The sequence below is a fragment of the Hyalella azteca genome, unplaced genomic scaffold, assembly GCF_000764305.2.
Source record: "Hyalella azteca isolate HAZT.00-mixed unplaced genomic scaffold, Hazt_2.0.2 contig5890, whole genome shotgun sequence".
Classification (NCBI taxonomy): Eukaryota; Metazoa; Arthropoda; class Malacostraca; order Amphipoda; family Hyalellidae; genus Hyalella; species Hyalella azteca.
Genome location: NW_025936068.1, coordinates 167361 through 184038, shown reverse-complemented (window position 1 = coordinate 184038; position 16678 = coordinate 167361). Strand labels below are relative to the sequence as shown.

At 34.6% G+C, this 16678-nt stretch overlaps 1 protein-coding gene across 1 annotated transcript in view; it reads right to left on the bottom strand.

Annotated features, from left to right (window-relative positions):
- LOC108676356 overlaps nucleotides 1-16678 on the bottom strand; it is a 60780-nt gene that overhangs the window by 27242 nt on the left and 16860 nt on the right. Inside the window, exons 7-15 of the mRNA XM_047880678.1 lie at nucleotides 15834-16035; nucleotides 12385-12552; nucleotides 9308-9400; nucleotides 6365-6576; nucleotides 5472-5709; nucleotides 5285-5422; nucleotides 988-1034; nucleotides 518-650; nucleotides 29-180 (exon numbers count right to left, since the gene is read on the bottom strand). Of these exons, the coding sequence (XP_047736634.1) occupies nucleotides 29-180; nucleotides 518-650; nucleotides 988-1034; nucleotides 5285-5422; nucleotides 5472-5709; nucleotides 6365-6576; nucleotides 9308-9400; nucleotides 12385-12552; nucleotides 15834-16035 (1383 nt within the window). The remainder of the gene's footprint in view (nucleotides 1-28; nucleotides 181-517; nucleotides 651-987; nucleotides 1035-5284; nucleotides 5423-5471; nucleotides 5710-6364; nucleotides 6577-9307; nucleotides 9401-12384; nucleotides 12553-15833; nucleotides 16036-16678) is intronic.

The window sequence follows — 16678 nt, the reverse complement described above, 5'->3', positions numbered from 1 at the left end:
TATAATTGTATTACCCGTTTGTGTTTACCTTTTGTCGGCCACGACCGCCGCGGCCAAAGGAGCCAGGCACAGGGGTAGGGACAGAGTCGCTTGAGACGCTCTCCCGACTCTTGGTGCGCACCGTGATGTGGCGAGGCTCGAACCCGTGAATTTTGCTCATGTCTATCAAAGCGTGGTCGCCTGTAGGACGTAGAGAGAGAGAGAGAGGGAATAATTTAGTTACATTAAAGAGCGGCTCACATCGGAGAATTTAGGCTCTGCCACGTTAATTAGATGCAGGAACACAGCTCCACTTGAGATGTTTGTTAAAATATTATAATTATATTTAATATAATTATATTATATTAAAATACTATATACGTTAGTGCAGAACTAACTACTCACCCGTCGGGCTTTCGTATGCCACGTTAGGGCAGAACTAACTAGATGGTATTGAAACGCGTTCGAATAAAGACGAGAGAATGCATTATATTCTCTATTTTTGCAACGAATCGATATTCTTAACCCGAAAACTCACCCGTCGGACTCTCCACTTCGGTAACCTTCTTGCCGTCGGCGTAGACGGCGTAACCCGTCACGGGGGCGCCGTTACTCGTGCCTGCCGTGCTGTTGATGGTCACTGGCAGCCACGTTACCAGTAACGATCCATCCTGCTCGTGGTTCATCTATTAATTTAACAACTTATTCGCGTATTTCGGTATCGAATTTTAAGCGTTTAATCAATCCAGACTAGCTGGCCATGATTCATTAATTAAATCCATGACCAGCTGGCTATGAATCCAGACCAGTTGGCCATGAATCCAGACCAGCTGGCCATGATTCATTAATTAACTTTTCTGTATACACGCACAAAAATTTTGTGCAATATATACCATTGTCATTATTTAATAAATAATAGAAGCATTAAGTTAAAACCTATGTTGTGAAAGGTTGATGTTAATTAATGTTAATAATATAAAAGTATTAAAAAGCTCTGATTTTCCTCACCTGCGGACCCATCTCGACCTGAACGTCCACTGGTGGGTCCGGCAGACCTGCGACGTAACAAAAAACATCAGTGCTGCGTTTCACGACACGAATCACATAAGAAATGCACTTATTCTTCAGTTTAATATGTTAAACTAATAGCTAAATTCAATTCAGAACACTGTCATATTCACCCCAATGAACGAGAATGAACGAAATTTGAAATACCTTTGAACCGGCAAAATGGAATGAATGTTCACTTGATTCCATTTTGAACGCAACGACTATATATTTCTGTCACATTGACTCCATGTGTCAATTGTCACGTTCAATTTGTAGGAAAACTTTAACAAGATTTCGTTTAAAATTAGGAACAAAGAGTCCATTGGAATATAACAAAATTCATATAAAAGATGGTTTTCAAACTGATGACAATATGATTTCGTCGAATCTTTAACTTCGACTAAGTTTATTTGCTATTGAATATTGGACATTTCCGATTAAATTATATATAATATTAACAACCAATAAAGTGATATAAGTGAAGGTATGGATTGAAAAAATTAAATTGAAAGATGTGTACGGGATGTTCAAAATTTCATGGTTATAACGGAATAACGCTTAGAAAAAAGATACGATAAAAATCTTACACGGCGTGCATGCTTATCAAAAGTTGAATAGATACTCAGTGATAGGATGGAGTTTTCTCTACTCAACACTTAATTGAATAATAAAGATATAATAAGTTATACAAGTGATAGTGATACAATAAAGACAATAATTTGATATATAACACATAGAAGACATTGGAAGCTCATGATAATAAATATGAATGAATAAGAGTAACTAAAACGCGATAAATACAAACGAAAACCCCGGAATTAAAAAGCGAAGAAATTTCTTGAAAACATGAAGGCTAGCTTAAAAAAGTAGTACGAAATAAATTTAATGCAAAAACATTCATTTTCCCATTCCTTCAGATGTGCTCCTTTTATTAGCAATGACGTGAAAATCAAGTCTAAATTAAGTTTCGTTATAGTCGAAGAAACTTCAAAGTGGTGCAAACCAAAAAAATAAAAAATAAATAAATACAGCTCAGTTGTATTATTAAAAAACTTTTACATGATATTAGTAAAGAATTTTCGATAAATTTTACTTTGAATAATTACCCAAAGTTAAATAGCACCAAATAAAACGCATAACTATGCGGATACTTATCAAAATATAATGAACACAACCTTGGTGTACTACCGAAAAACATTTTTAACAACCAAAAAATCGGTTGTGAAAACATACTCGAACGAATACTTTAATGATTTGAAATTTGACCATGAACTGATACAGAATTTTGATGAGCTAATGTTAAAAAAATCTATACAGTTAAACTATCACTTGATCCGAAGCTAATATATGAATTTATTATTGAATGATAAATTGACTGAACTTTAACATGTACATCTGAATGAATTAAAACTAATTTCTTGAAAGTCAAAGGGATAAAAAAAAACGACCGGCAACGTCTTGCATCGAAAAGCAAATTTTATAGTTCGAGTGTAAAATTGAAGAGAAAATAATACCCAACTGCAGAGAATTGGTGAAAACAATGCGAACGAAGGTACTAAGTCGAACACAAAGAATAAAAATATTGTCAGAAATTTCTCGAAAAAGGCTTCAACATTTAGTCCGTCGTCAGAGGAATTCAGGTATACTTAAAACTAGGAACAGATTTCCCCACGATTGTAAAGAAAAGAAGATTGCAAATATTGCTGTTGTTATAAAGTATATACATCAAAATAACCATAAGGTAAAAAAACATAAAAGCAAAGACTACAGTAAACAAATACCAAATATTCTTTACAAGCAAGATCTGTGGAAAGAACATTTTTTTGCAGTTCACGGCTTTTAGCATCTAGCGTCCATTGGAAACTAAATTCATGATACTTTGAACAGTGCAGGCTTGGTTGAGCTGTTATATCGTAAATGTTGGCGGAATAGATTTAATGATCCATTATTTATGAGCAGAAGATCAGGCCAAGCATTAAACCTAATATCTTCGGATAGAGATAAATTGATACTCAGATAGTGTTATACTAAAGGCATCAGCTGGCATACATTAAATAATTTTGTATCACAAGCACGATTCTTGAGTACAGTGATGAAAATATACCCATGCTAAATACGATCATATGAACTTAGCGATAGGAAATCTAAGGAAATGTTTTTATTTATGCCAACAATTAACGAAGTTGAATCTCAAAGTGAAGCTGGGCTCAATCGAGGATTTCCGTCGCAAGGTTAATGAGCTTAAACGAGTAAGACGAAATAAAATTTTGCAAAGTTTGTTAATTAAAACTAAAAACTTATCATGTTTCCCTTCTCCGGGCGTGTTTGCCCATTTTCGGTTGGATCAAATGATTTGCAGACTCAACCTTGTAATGACGCAGCGATCGAATTAAATGAATCAGGATGTGCAGATTTACGATAGAACAACTGTAAAACCAAGCCCGCACTGTGTTATAGGATATAGAGTTATAGATTTAAGAAGGCCTCGTTATATATAGGATACTTCGACGACAATTAACGGAACGTCATACCTCTCCAACCTACGGCCAGGCAGGTATACGTGATGCATGATGGCGCATCGTGCGAGATGATAGAAAAGAAGCATGGATGTTAAAAATACCGTGCAGATACGGTTTATGTGCAGTATGGATTTTATGGTACATGACTGATAATATAATCAAAATAAAGGAGGCAAAGAGAAAGATTGTTGGGGAAATGATTGCTGGTGGTTGAAAATTTTGTAACTTCGATGCATCATTCTAGATGCACTCAATTTTACTGCCAACAGTTGAGTTACACGTAGCATTTAACTCTTGGATCCCAGTAACTCATTGTTTGATTGCTATCTTTTTTTTTTAATACAAGAATATTAGAAGAGAAGCTCTCTTCATATGTTTTATTATCAGTAATATAAAAATGTTCAAGGCCTATATGCACCACAAAATTAAGCGTATAGTAAAATTTAAGCTGGGGATAATTGTTATTGCTTGTTTACCATTTGTACATAACTGTTAGTCGAGCGGTCAGAGCGAGATGTTTTCGATTTATGGAGATTATGTAAAAATATGTGCAAATGCCTGAATCGAATTCGTATATACCATATGTACCTTGAATACAAAATTAAAGGATGCAAAGTATAACCTTAGACAAACTGTACATCAATGATTGATGAAGGAAAAATAACAACATCTGGAGTTAAATTTTTTCACATTAGTAGATCAAGCGAAAACGTGGCCCAAAACAGGGAAACGGGACTAGAAGAAACACATTTGACGTTGCCATGAGTGAATTTGTCTTTGTCATTCATATGATTTCTGACATTTCATCCAAACGAATGACGTAAAAATTTTTCAAATTTGCTGTTCCGAGTGCACCTAGCGGCGGTGATACAAAAGCTTTTACTGCGTGCAGAAAAGGATGCGATCTTTGATACACATCGTGTTCATATCAGTGCAGTATATTTATTTATTCAATCGCACACATAGCGCGGTTACCACTAACCCTTTTTATAAATATACAAAAAGGAAAAGGTTAGGATTGGCTTTAGGAAAGTCAAGAACTTTCGTACCTCCAAACATGTCATATTCAAAAATTTTTATTCGCTAAACTATGACTACTTCTGTGGTGCTTGTTAATTAAAGCACGTGAGAAATTACAGAAATTGCACTTGAAGTTATTAGAGACTTGGGTTGGCGTAACCGTTCTTTGGTGTGCGACTGTCGTACCAAAGAATACTGTGCAGCGGCTGAGCTCTAGTTAGGTGCGAAAGGACGCTTTACATACTTGAAATGAGGGAGTAAATTTGTCATTAAATATGAGATACTCACCTCTGCGACTTGCAGCTGTCGCTCCTAAGAATATAAAGATCGCCCCCATGACAATGCAAATAGTGTGAGTGATAATCAGGCATAAGTAATCTCACTCGAATTATGATAGAATTTTTCAGCGATTGATGTTATAAAAATAAAATTCAGGAAAATTTCTCATAATGAAAGGTATGAATGACTTTACTATACGAACATGTCAGTCATAAGGACTTGTTCATGAACTGGCATATACATAATCCATGCGTAATTTTAGTATACGCAATCATCGACCATTGTAGTGCAGCGCATCCATGAATCTATTGTTAGGAGTTTAGTGAATCTAGAAACTTCTAGGACAGCAAGGGAACTTTAGAACTCTAAATTCGTCAATGATTTCAATGAATTAGTAAAATAAAACCAACAAAAAATAATAGGATCTGAATTTTTACCTTTAGGTAAGGTTCTAAACTCGACAGTCGAGGCAAATCTCTCGTGCTGACGAGCGATCTTCTCGTCGAACTGGGGAGCTCGGAGGTTCCTCGCCTTGATGCTCACGCGGTAAGTCGTGTTAGGAGACAATCCTGAAAATTAAAAAAAATTTTAGGTTATGACAAATAAAAAACAATGAATATAAATGATTCAGCTTCAGACGATTCTTAATCAAAAGCATTACTTCGACGCTGTTAACGCAGACGGTGTGTTGGAAGTTAGAGTTGGAAGGCAGCCAGGAGATGACGGCGGACGTGGATGTGATGCTCGAGGCCTTGACTCCAGTGGGCGCTATAGGCGCATCTTTGCCGATGACCATCGTACACGCGGCGTCCCGAGACGTGCGACGGTTCGGGGTTACCGACCGTACGCTGATGCGGTGAAGCTGAGCAGGAGTGAGAGAATATTTTTTTTTAAACTTGATTATAAATTGAAGAGCGTATTAAATGCTGATGAAAATGAAAAAAAAAACATTTTGAATGCTGAGTGAAAATGAAAGAACGTATCAAATGCTGAGTGAAAATGAAAAAAACATTTTGAATGCTGAGCGAAAATTTAATAATATTTAAATCCTGAGCAAAAAGAACATTTTAAATTCGGAGCAAAAACGAAGAACATTTCAAATGCTGATCAAAAAATAAATGACAATTCAGATGTTAAACAAAAATGAAAGAAAATATGAATTGATACGCAATTTCAAGTCATCATTCAGCAATAAAATTGAATTTTTTCGATGAGCAAACGAACTTGTGACGAATTCGTGATTTCGTTCTGTTTCATAAACGCGAACAATTATTGAAAACTTTTGTACACAAAATTCTGCTTGTTGTATGAATATTCAGATTTTAACTTTTGTAACCTATATAATGAATCGTGAGATATGCATTTTAAAACATAATATACTAACGATAATATAAAGAGTCATATCCTTTTGATTTATTTACCTGTCCAAAATTGAATTATTTACAATTTTTGGAGTCGTTAACTTGTTTTAGACACATTTAAAATTATTCAAGATTTTATTTCAGAACTGGACTAACTTTGGAAGAGTCCACGCCCTCAACGAGCGCTCTGGTTCTCTCGGATGCCTTAACAGTGGTCTTAAGGAAGCCGTTGACGTAGACATGATAGGACTCGAGGGTGCCTGGTTGCAGGTCGGCGGGAGGGTTCCATCCGATGAGAATACTCTTGTTGAGTTGCCGCTCGAGAGTGAGTTGTACTGGTGCAGGGACTAGCACCGAGAAGAATAGGTCTAGTTAGGAGAGAAGTGCGCCCATCACTACATGGAAGTTACGCTATCATCCAATACACAACCTCTTAAGGAATCCAACTTGGGTCAATACTCACACATAAAAATTCGCAAACGGAAGTGAGAACGAAAAGAGGAAGGAAATACAAATATAAAATGAAGCTAGAATGGGATTTGATCGACAGCTTAGTGCAAAAATGAGATAAATTATGCAATTGAATTTTTATTTTGCGGAATTTTTATTTACAATAGATTCAATAATAATCAGCGGCTGGAAGCAAACCTGAAAATAATAATCAAAGAAATGAAGTCTGAGTTCAGGTTCTTGAAAATTCCGTCTTTGGGTTATTGTGTGGGCGTTGAAATTAGTTTTTATCTGATTTGAACGTTTTGTAATTAAGCTTCAATGCATTGCTAAATTTTAGGTTACTTTAAAGTCAAGAATATGAAGGCCGCAAAAAATTGTTGTGAAGAAATGGACATCCCACATTTAATCTCGACATTACACGAATCGTTAAGAGTTGAAAGTATTTTATTTTAGGAATTTTTTTACCGTGGGGTATTCGGTATACAACAATATTTGGTGAATATTTTGTTAATGCATCAATCTTGAACTTTACAAAACAAAAGTTTCATCCCGAACTGAATGGGATGATTAGTGACAGATCATTTTTGTGCTTACGAGTTTTAAATATGCAATGATTTTATTATTAATTTAATTAATTTTGAATTTCTATTACAATTTTGATTGAATTTTGAAAATACTGGAGTTACTAATGCAGAACCAAACGCTCAAAAGAGATTCACGAATGGAAACATCTATAAAAATAAAGTGCAGGCAGCAATGCTGAACTGTTCATCTACACTGCATGGCGGCTAGAAGACTATACGTAATTTAGGGTGGGATCATCTGGATATATTCACGACTGCAAAAGATTAACTTTCAAAAACTTGCAGTCGAATAAAAACCATTTTGGATTTCAAGCGAAATTTAATTGCATTCGAATTGGGAATTTCAGACCAAAGGCCAGGTTTGATAACACAAATGATGGCACGAAGGAACAAACATTGACGATTTGTTTGTATTTTAAAAACATTTGATTTAGAATATTGTGCAATTATAGACCAGAAATGAGGGTAACATTAAATTAGATAAGTTTATCACATTGAAAAGGATGTATCATTTCAGCAGTGAGAAAAGATATGACATGGATATTCATTCTAATATTTAAGGAGAACAGGGCAACACCGAATCATAGAACAAAAACTCGGGTATTTAGGGGGAAAAGTTTAGTGAAATGATTATTTTTCTTGATAAGCATAGGTAAGCTGAAATTCTTCCTGCTAGTTCATGAGTTGTTTAGGAAATACAAAAATTTTGTCACGATAAAAAATCTATCAGCAGAAGCATGTGCTGATTTCAAGCTTCAAACTATGTCACAGCAAGAAAAAAGGGTATGTCTAGCAGCCTCGAGCACAGTATTTGTTGCAAGTTGTAGCAAAATTATGGTATCATTCTAGAAAAACACTGTGCAGAATATATATACAAGATATTCTGCACAGAAACTTCAGATATCTACAGAAACCATTATTCATAATAGAAGGCTGAAGGTAGCATGCGAATTATTGACACAAGTTAAACCTAGGCTAGGGCTGCAGTTCATTCTAGTTCACAGATTCTCTAAACATTCTCAGGCACCGTGCACAGTGATAGAATTACGCTTATTCTCAGGCAAGTCAAACAACCGAAGAATCGTTCAGCGACTCTGCAAATTTCTTATCGTTAAGCATCGTACATTATTTGATATAATAATAAACGAGAGGATATCCTAATCTGAAATTGTATCTAGTACTAGAGACCAGAGAACTATAGCTAGAGGCATGATTAGCGTATTTGCACTAATTCACAATTTTATTAATAAATAAAAATAAAAGCTGATAAATTTCGTGCGGCGAAACAAGAATGGTATTTTAGAAGTTTATACACACGAAGCCTCAATCAACGAATTCGGTTGATTGAACTGGCATATCCTCCTAAAAATTGATATTAAATTTTTTATCATTAACTAGTTAAATAGGAAGATTTACAGAAACTATCGTGTGCTTTTTGAGTACTTCTGAGGAAGTAACTTGAAATATTTATAAATTCGGGATGATTTTAATGATGCGTAGGTTGTGCGTAATTGAAAAGAAAAAACTCAATCGCATATCTGAATTCTGTATATACAGAAATAATCTCCGAGCAAAGACGTACCTCCAAATGGGTGATAGCAATCTTTTTTATACAGGGAAAAACGTTATAATTGAGCTTTATTAAGGAAACAGGGGTAATGATTCTTAAAAAAGTATCAGTTAAGTATGTTTCCAAGTAATAACAATCAAATTCCCGTATATAAAAAAAACATCCTGATAGCGCAACTTATTTAACCTCGTTTTATCGTCACGGCTGAATGCTTCAACGAATGAGATTAATACTCGCACGTTATTATTAGTGAACCAGAAATATAAATTTTTACGCAGGATGAGAAAACTTGAAACTGTATCTCGATAATTTTAATTGAGTAAAACACATCAATTAACTGTGCACATGAAACTATTGTGTCAGTATGAACCTTGTGAATCAAGTCACGAAAAGTACAAGAATCGGCAACAGGCCATGGGCCTATTTATTCAATGCCGACACTTATATTCTATTCTAATGTGTATGAGTTAATTGTACAGAGAATACGCTCACCTTGATCTCCCATGGGTTCGTCTTCCTCAATAATGTCTTCGAGGTCGAGGTAGCTGTTGTATTGTCGTATAGACGAAGAGTTCATGCCCAGATCTGATGAAATAATTACGAATCCATTAGCAGAATATGCCAAGGGGATCTTATTTTCTATATGAGCGGAGTTCATTTTCAATCATAAAAGAAACAGGTGATTATATTGAACTTATTACACATTTTAGGATAGTTCATCCCATATCTGATAATTAAAGTATTAATATTGGTGCAACGTAATACAAGGCAGGTCTCACTTAATACAAGACCGATAATAAAAGTATAAAAAATAAGATAAATTACAAACGAGTAGCACATTAGCGATTGAATAAAGGAGTCAAAATTCAAGGAAATGCAATTTTAAAGCACGACCAGCTTCGCTTCATATTAAAAATTAAGAAGACTAATATTAATTTGAGGCACATCAGATCGTCAAAAATATTCTATAATTTTGCGAATCATACTCTTTATATAATTCTAATTGAGAATAGAAGTTTAATAACTTATACATATTTTCAAAGCCATCTGGTTATCTACTTTTTCTACGAAAACGCATTTACGCTTGGCATTCAGTTACCCCTAAACCTGGTCTACAATAGCACTTATCTACAGAAATCTACCTAAAATATACATACATCTGGACGAAAATTCAATATACACAGATATTAAATTGTAAAAGTGTGCTTCATTCATAGAACAGTGCTGTTCACACAGATGAAAAGTACAAAACCTATACGAAATGAAACAAAGAGGCTATGAAACTCTGACAAATCTCCGTTTTAGTGAAAAAAATTGGTTCTATTCTGGTAAAAATGTATGGTCGATCACTTAATCGTCCACAGACTCTTTCATTAATCAACAATCCATTGCGTTAAATAATAAAAAAATTCTCTGTTACACAATTCAGCCAAAATGAAGAAACTTTCATCATCAATATCATTACAACAAACATTTTCATACATTATCAATAAATTCATTTCCCATTGACTCCATATACAGATTGTAGGATTGAAAAATCGCACAAACATGTGGTGTGAGGAATCAATTTTTTTTAAATAGAAGCTTTAGTTGTTCAGTTGAGAAACTCACCTAAACTTGAAATACTAGCTTCTACCAAAGAATTATGAAGGTAAATCAGAGTAATTTGAAACGACAAAATGTGAATAATGGCTTTTATATTTTATCTAAACACGTTTGATTAATAGAATGTATTGTTTTCGTGATCATGATTATAGTTATTTAACAATATTAATCCTAAAACACCACTCAAATGCAGCACAATGCACTGAACTGAACGAAGTGTTCGAGCAGATGCGTTAGTAGCAGGATATTTTTTTTTTGTGGTTGAACTAAATTGCAAGATTATCAGATGATGGTTGAATTAATTAAACAGAAGTAAAAAATTTCGTATATAAAGTAAACAACTTTTTCCTATCGAAAACCGAAACATTTTTTTCCCTTTATTAGTTAATATATCTATCAGAATTTCTCGACTGTATGAGACGTTTTCTGGAAAAGGATCATGCTTTTGGAAAGGAGTGGGCGTACAGTGGCACGCGTCAACAAGCGCTATATATACTTTTACATCTGTATTATGTGTATAATGTGAGCATGCAATAGTTTTACAGCTGTAATTATCATAATATGTATTATTAATTAATTAAACATATTTAATATGTTTAATTAATTTTAATATCATTAATAATTAATTAAACATATTACTATGTATTAGCAAATAATTAAACATATTAATGTGCATTACAGCTGTAATTATCTTAATATGTATTGGCCGTACATATTCTCAAGCGTTATTATGTATGAAGATAAATTGCGCGAATTAAATTGGTAAATTTAGGTAAAGCAAACACTTGCAGGGGTAACTCGAGTAATGGAAACGAGTAATGCTCGACTTATCACCAAGTCTGAGATGGCAAAATATATGATTAAGTAATGTTGATGATAAATTTGAAAATTATTCTTTAAGATAACCAGTTCACGGATCAATGTCGTTAATGCTATTTTTATGATAGAATAGATTACTCAAAATAATTCCATAATTAGCGTATATGCGATGCTTGGACATGCGATTTAAGCTTCAAATAGATGGTCTCCATGCAAATTAGTCGATAGCAAATCCATGCAAGTGTAGGATATTTGACGAGGCAATCAGAGGATCAGGAGTAGGAGATCTTCCTTACACTTCCCATGATCTCAGATCACTGTACATACGATTTTTATTAATCAACAATCGTTAGAAGACGATTAAGTTTAATCGACAACGGTACGTAAACGGTTATGCTTAAACGGCAATCGTTCGTAGACGAATAGATATAATCGACAACTGTTGGTAATTAAATGATCAAGATTAAACGGCAATCGTTAGTAGAAGCAAACTCAAATCGGAATTTTGAGGGGATACTCAACTGTAAATCTTCCGATTTTTTTATGTAACGAATTAAAAAATAATAGGTTGCTATAAGCGCCGGACATTTCTACGGCATGATATATCAAGCTTAAGAAGAAATAATTATTAACCAGCTTGAGCACAGCAGGTGTATGCAAAATTTGATCAGTTGCGAAAAAAATTATTTTCTAAGATCAAGGTGTTTAGATGCCAAGTGTGACTAGGTTTTGGTCTTTTAACAAAAGTAAACATTTTCACTTGATAACCTGGAGTATAGGTTTGAAATTTGATTTTCATACTTTATTAAACATGTATCACTGACTAGAGCAGATGGGAACTACAACTCTTAATTGTAGATCTTTTGTTTGAGAATAGTATGATACGGAAAGAGCCGGTGACAACCGTGATTTATTCGTAAATGAATAATTATATATTAAACTAACACTAAAAAATATATTTTAGCCGTAATTTTTTCTCAAATTAGTTTTAAATTATTAAAAAAATTCTGAAATGACAAGCGCCGATGGCAACCGTGAATTGTTCATTACATATCAGTTAAATATTCGTTAAGTTTAATAATTGAGATACGTAGGGAAGCGCGAGGTGCATGAGGAAACATGGGGTGTTTGTAAGGGTGACGTACTAGGAAGAGTGTAGCTGTGAGGTACACTGGTACCTCCGGTCATTGGACGGTTACTCGACATCGAATTGCCCAAGTCCATACTCGGGATGAGACTTGGAGTTTTCTCGTCTATAAGGTCAGTGACGCCTTTGAAGAGGTTTTTGACAAAATTTACAGGAGCCTTTACGTCTGGAGGGAACATACAAACAGCGTCTGAGATTGAGCTAAAGCTAGGTTAAGGTAAAGGACAGTAGAAGAGAAGGTAATTGTGTGATGTAAAGGAATGATATAAGAACATTTTTGTCTTTTTGTAAATATTAAAACAAAGTTTCGTGTCATATTAAATATGGATTTTAATATAGACCGCTATCTTCATATATTTCAAGAAGTATGCTAAGGAAAAGATGGTCTTGAACTTATTTATCGATGGCTTTAAACGAGCATTAACATATGTTCATATGTTAAGATCACGGTATATAATGCAGTAAAAATATACAACATATAAGGTTATAACAACAAATTTCAGAAAACAATGAAAAGTTTGGGAGCTTGATCGTGAATTGTCTTCTATTAAAATAAAAGTGTTACTTAATTGAGCCACGATTACCACACACAATAAGCTACAGATCTCCACCACACACCAAGCAACACGTTTGAAAGCTTTCTTTTTCGATGGCTTTCTTCCAAAATTTAAGTACCTCGAGTTGCAATGGGAATTAATACGTTTCATGTTACGCATACAGGAATGAAAATGCGCAGTGCAAATATGAATTCAAGATGACAAAATTGAGAACCATTACCTGAGTTTTTATTGCAGTCGGAAAAAGTAAGAGGCATTTCAAACAGAATCCAATTTTTTCATCTCTCATCGACCAAAGGTGACAGCGAGTGTCCAAAGTCAACGTTCTCGGTTAGGAGGGAGGATATAGGAGAAGTTCTCATGTGAATATTCGCAAGGAATCTCACTCTACATTCACCAGTCAAGTCGAGGACTGAGTGCGGGAAAAAATAGTCCGAGAGGGACTTCGGAAGCTGCAAGTGAAACTCGAAGGCAACAAGTGGGACTCAAGGATTGCAAGTGGTACTCAAGGATTACAAGTGGTACTCAAGAGTTACAAGTGGTACTCAAGGGTTACAAGTGGAACTAAAGGGTTACAAGTGGGACTCAAGGGTTACAAGTGGAACTCAATTGAGGGCTACAATCGGGACTCAAGGGTTAGAAGTAGGACTCAAGTGCTCCAATTGAAACTCCATGGCTGCAACCCCGAGCCCCAAAAGGGAATATAGGGCTTCAAGTGGGACTAAAACAGCACTCCTAGTTGCTCTACACGGGATAGGATCAAGGATTTACCAACGATAGGTATGACGAAAACCAGCGTCATGCAGACGAGTGACTTCTAACTGAGCGGTACAGTAGGAACCAAGGTTATGGAAAGTGGCGAATATATCCTAATAGTGACATCCTTCATAAATGGCAGCGGTTTTCCATCTAAAGGTGAATTCTCCCCTGGTGAACAATTAGGCGATTTTTTAAGGGCAATGGAGGGCTAAGTGAGTTTAATCTTCGTGTCAATTTAGCAATGTACGATAATGTAGACAATATCTGCATGAGGAGTAACATATGCTTACGGTGACATTTTCAATTGAGTACCTCGGCGAAAAAGTTTTCGATCAAAAGATCTAGCGAGAAAAAATGCGTGACACACCGGCTTGTCATGTGATCTATTAATTTTTTCCAGATTTTTTTACTTTGCTACTATGGCATTAAAACCAAGATATTTCATGGTTATTGTCGTAAGAAATTTACTAAACAGGTTTAAAAATAGTTATAGATATCAACAGTTATTTATTTGAACTTTTTTGAGACTGAAGAGCAGGTAGTGAAATATTACTTGATAAATCGGTTATACTTGAGTTAAAATATATTTAAAATCGTATAAATGGATAAATGGATGGTCATAAAGTGCCGGATTGGTGCGTTCTGAAGTTTCGTAGCAAATTCTGTTAGATAAGAAAAAAAAGCGAAAGACGCAGATAAAGAAGACGTAGCGTTTAGAGAACTTTTAAAGAACAAAACTGATAATCATTAGATAGCAACATAAAAAAATTATTGGCAGCGGAATTAAGCGACGTTTGAAAATGTCAATTTTGCTTTTTACTGGAAGCTAGTGCGGCATAACCGATTTTTTCAGGTGATTTTTTTTTTTTTTTTTCATAACCGATTTTCAGAAAAAATGTCCCAGCTGCATTGATTTGTTTTATAATATCAAGCATTTGACAGGATTCTTCAATAATTGGTCCGTATAGTGTCTGTTTATAATAGGAATCTTGACACTCAAGCATTAAAGCGAAAATTATTCAGACGGTAAAAAAATCAATTGTCACATTTTCGAGATATTGATAGGCCTGTGCCTATCAATATCTAAGATTAACTTTGTTTTATAAATAGTATAAAAAATATAATATAAAAATTCGAATAAATGTTGAATTAGTAGTGAATATGGGAGGAAAGGTTTGGATTCGGCCGTACTTATTGCTCGCAGTCAAAAATTATATTATATTTCATATATATTATATTTATTTGATTTAATATGCCTGAATTATTCCACATAATTAACAGTGACTAATTTTACTCTCTTTGAAGATTGTCATATATAAAATAAAACAGCATAATCTTAAGAAATATTAACAATTACAATGTTTACGCATCGAAAAACTAAACGACTATGAAAAATTTAACGTGGCGAAAGAAAATCGACACCGTGAAAAAGTATGACAGCTAATTTGTCTCAATCAAAACCTGAGTACATACGTATGAATTAAATTATATTTCATTAGAACACCAATAATATCTTCAAAATGTCTGGAGTGTCGAGGAACTGGATTGTACGTATACAGGAATAATTAAAACTAAAACCACTGAAATTTTTGTAATTCAGCCAATTTAGAAACCGAATCATCAATCATTCCTAGACGCCAGCGAAGAGATTCATAAAAAGAATGGGTACAAAATCTACTTACTAAAAATAAGGTATATTAATCAATTTGAATTGCAAAAAAGACACAAGTAACTTTTTACATTAATAAACAAACATGGAGGAAATAATTTAACGAATAAAAAGGTATCATTAGAAGATTAACTACGAAAAACCATCACAAAAAATGGTAAGAAGCTCAACACAAGTTCAAGAAGGCGGATCGATAACGTGGATGTCTCAACTACGCATCATCAAAAGATTGAAAACAAAAACTATTATCACAATGGATTGAAACTAAACTCAGAATAAATACCAGAGTGATGAATTTCTTACCTAGCATGAGACGGGGATCGTCCTGGGAAACTTTGAACTACGAAACTGGAGACCGGGAAACTGGGAACTACGCATCATCAGAAGATTGAAAACCAAAAACTATCGTCATAAGGATTGAAACTAAACTCAAAATATATACCAGCGTGATGAATTTCTTACCTAGCATGAGACGAGGATCGTCCTGGGAAAGGTAGTCGAGGTCTTGTGGCACCGACGTGGACATAGACTCATCACAGTCCCTGAGCCCCATCACGACGGACTGGTGGAACTCGATCAGGTCTTCCCCCACCAGCTTCTCCACGAAATTGGACGGCACCAGTCCACGGCGCCCGTCCAGCAGCTCTCCGTCGAAAAAACCGTCCTGGGTCCGAGGGACCGATTACGTGAGTCCACATTTCAACGCGCTTACAGTATTGTTATGACTGTTATGTATTACAGTATTACAATATTATGTTATGTATTAACGTATTGTTATGACTGTTAAGTATTACAGTATTATGTCATGTACTACAGTACTGTTATGACTGTTAAGTATTACAGTATTATATTATGTATTACAGTATTATGTTATGTATTACAGTATTGTTACGACTAAAGAAATTGCTGACACTTTTTGTACAGATAGAGATACTTGATACAAATACGTTTAGAGACAATGACTTGAACTTGTATCCCAGCAGAACAGTTTGTTATGAGCGGTGATCGTTACGCGACAAAAAATTGAGACAGATGCTTATGAATTGATAGAAATTGTAATAACCGTTTCGCTGACTGCGGTAAAACCGAGTTGGTATTGAGCCTACTTACACACGTAACATATTTTGAAATAATACATCGTGATTAATAACTTTATTGTAATAATATGATATATTTAACTTGCGTTTTACTCACTTTCGTTCCCCTTAAAATTTTACTAAATAAATTTTCATAGAGTTCCGTGAACGTATTAGATTTACTTATGTAAACTTGTGTTTACGTGTAACTTTTTAGAAATATAAGTGATA